Source organism: Anopheles cruzii, unplaced genomic scaffold (assembly GCF_943734635.1).
Source record: "Anopheles cruzii unplaced genomic scaffold, idAnoCruzAS_RS32_06 scaffold01034_ctg1, whole genome shotgun sequence".
Classification (NCBI taxonomy): domain Eukaryota; kingdom Metazoa; phylum Arthropoda; class Insecta; order Diptera; family Culicidae; genus Anopheles; species Anopheles cruzii.
Genome location: NW_026454619.1, coordinates 1 through 3,194, shown reverse-complemented (window position 1 = coordinate 3,194; position 3,194 = coordinate 1). Strand labels below are relative to the sequence as shown.

At 48.0% G+C, this 3,194-nt stretch overlaps 1 protein-coding gene across 1 annotated transcript; it reads left to right on the top strand.

Moving 5' to 3' along the window:
* Nucleotides 1-380: 380 nt before the first annotated feature.
* Nucleotides 381-1,299, top strand: LOC128276363 (homeotic protein distal-less-like; the record flags this gene model as incomplete). The annotated part of the gene is made up of 4 exons (XM_053014828.1): nucleotides 381-525; nucleotides 655-753; nucleotides 856-1,039; nucleotides 1,281-1,299. Coding segments are annotated over 4 exons (447 nt in total), but the record flags the coding sequence as incomplete, so codon positions are not given.
* Nucleotides 1,300-3,194: the final 1,895 nt, after the last annotated feature.

Sequence of the window (3,194 nt, the reverse complement as noted above, 5' to 3'; positions counted from 1 at the left end):
CAAAATCGATTGACAAATAGCGGAGTTATTCAACATTTAAATAGTTGGATCGTGATGGAACACTCTGTCTTATTATCATAGATCCTCGTATTAGCTGATGATAATTTATCGTTGTTGGAAAAAATTATTTAAAATCACAGAAACTTTTGATACATCCTGTAACTGATTTTTTAAAACTAAAATCCTCACTTTTTCGCGTTGTTTTATGACCGCCTTTTGCCCCTTAGTGCGCCGCTGCAACGATCACTTTGTTTACAGCGGCACCAGGCCGCGATGCGCGATCGCGGTGTCGCGTCACGGACGATCACCGTCGCGTGACAATGCGCGTTTCTTCGCTTTTCTCTAACCCTTTGTTTTCCGTTCGTGCTTTTCTTCGGCAGGTGAAGATCTGGTTTCAAAATCGACGATCGAAGTACAAGAAGATGATGAAGGCGGCCCAGGCACCGGGCGTCGGTGGAGGACTTCCATTGGGTGGACCGAACCAGGGCGGCCACAGTCCGTCGCAGCATCAGAACATGCACCAAGGTACGTCGTGAAAATTGGGATACACATAATTATAGGCTCCTGTTAGTTTTCCGAAAACGACGAGCTCCTCGTCGCGCGGGTCATCGGTTCCAGTTGCTAATGGCCTCCTTCTGTTCTTTCCCGGCGTAGCACCCGGTGGCGGTTCGAGCAGTGGTTCACCTTCGCATTTCCTACCTCCCGGACACAGTCCAACGCCCTCGAGTACGCCCGTCTCGGAGCTGTCCCCTGGTAAGTTAGCGTCTCTTCTGGACCGCGGGCGGGCCCCAAGGACCCGAAGGCCGGCCGTTGAAGACTAATAGCGCTATTCGCTCTCTACTGGCCGCATTCCAGGTTTGAGTCCGCCCTCGCAAGCACCCTGGGAGCAGAAGCCACCGCCGCACTGGGCCGACCACAAGCCCCCGCAGATGGCACCGCAAACCAACCACGCACCTCCGCAGCCGACGCACGCACCGCAGATGGGCGGCTACGTACCTCAGTACTGGTATCAGCCGGAAACGAACCCGTCGCTGTTAACGTGAGTCCACTTTAAGGTTATATTACACGTAGATTGAAAGCTTAGAAAAAGGAAGCCTTGTGAGTTAGACCCTCATAGAACGTAACCCATTTAGGGTAGCGCCAGAAGGTATGCAATGGAAATGCATCGTCACTTTCGTCTTTCGTTCCCCTGTGACTTTTGCTAGGATTTCGATCGATATACTGTTATGAGTAGACATTTTCGCTAAAACCTTACTTCTTCTCTTTCTCTCCCATTACAGTGTGTGGCCCGCGGTTTAACAACACGAGAATGTAAATTATAATTTTAACTATTCCTAGTGCTTAAGCCAGAGTGGTAGGAGCAGAACGGAGGGCGCATCTCGCTAAGCGGCCGCCGGATCGGCGAAACACACCACCACCACCAACCACCACCAACCACCACCAACCACCACCACGTTTCTCCTTGTTCTCCGAGTTTTAATACCCGATCGTGTTTTAAGTTCTCCAAGGTGATCGCACTCCGTGATACGTTTTAATGGTGCGGCAACAACGCGGCAAACAAAATGGCGTTGAGCGGCTAAGGATGCGGTGTGAGAGACCCCGTGATACGATTTTCGGTTTATCCCCGGGCGGCCCATTCCCGCGGAAACGGCCACAACGGTGGGTTGGTTTTTATGATTATGTTCTTTTCGTCTTGGTTTTACAACAAAAATCCCAGCATCGTGAAGTGGTGGTCGCCGCACACACAACACGTCGGTGTACTTTCGACGAAACGGAGCTCTGTGCAATATTTGTAAGCATAAAAAGCGCGTGCGTGCGTGCGCGTGTGTGCGTATTTGTGCGTGTGTCTAGGTGTGTGTTTGTGTGTGTGAGAATGTTGAACGCGAGGAATGGAAAAAAGCAAGCAAAATACCAACACTCGCCTCAGGCTTGATTTGGCAACATAGCAACCATAGCAAAAGCGAATTTGGATTGGATTTGACAGTTCACCTACAACCAGCACCGGATCTTGGTATTTTTAAACAAAAAGTCAGACCCACGGTGAGAATGGGACACAAACTAGCAGAGCAGTGATAAACGAGTACCGGGACACACACACGCTGAATGCGTTGCGATAGTCGCTTGCCAATAGGAAGGACGAAGGAAGGTGTTTTAAAAGTAGTCAAGTAGTGAACCGCGAGTTTTGAACATTCCCTTCTACCAAAATTAGCACCGGAAAGCTACAGTACAGACAGCAGCACACACGGCAGGAGCAGCAGCAGCAACAGGGTGGGGCACTGTAAGTGCGATCAGCCAAAGGCGCCAAGCATTTTTCGTTTTCGCGTGTCGCGCGCGCGTTTTGGCAGCGCAAAACGGCCAGGACAGGACAGGAAAGCAAACCGAAACACATTCAAACCGCGAGCTGAACCGAGCTGTTTTTGTGTTGAGTTTTAATTTTTAACGCAAATTGTGTACATAGCAGAATTTAACCCCACACAACGTTACTACGGTAAGGATCTATACGTGTATAAGTAAATAAATAAATAACAACAAACAGGAAGGAGCTCGATAAGCGAAAAGACAGCGACGACACACACGCAAAACGTGGAAAGTATTTAATTGAAGACGGAACATTTTAACACCGCGAAAAAAATCGCGAAACACGCACACACTCACACACATACAGAGACAGAGAAAATACACAAAAAGTGTATTTTGTGCAAGTTTTACAATTAAGCTAGCGGATAGTGAAAAGGAAAGCATAAAAGCAGTAGAAACAGGAGAGGAACACAAAAAAGATAACAGAAAACAGAAAAACAAAAGTAAAGTTGAAATCTAACAAAATAAAGCTGCAAATGGAATCTCAAACGGATTGGCGGAGTCGGTTGGTGCAAAACGCACCACAACAAGAAAACGGGAAAACAACATAAAACAAATGCGTAGTAGTGCTAGTAGAAAGTACGAAACGGACGGGACGAGAAAAGTGTGAAAATACATAAAAAATTTACCTAAAAAACACAAACACACACACACGCAACATCCCTTTCGAAAGTGGACTAATCAACGAGAAAGGTCCAATGCTGTGACAGAGTGGCGAGGGTGAGTGACACGCTTCGGGGTGTAGGAGTTAAGGGTACGCGCGAAGGGCGGACAGAGGCACCGAAGTGAAGAAGTGTGTAGTAGTGCTTAGCGTTTAAGTCCTGGACCTACCTATT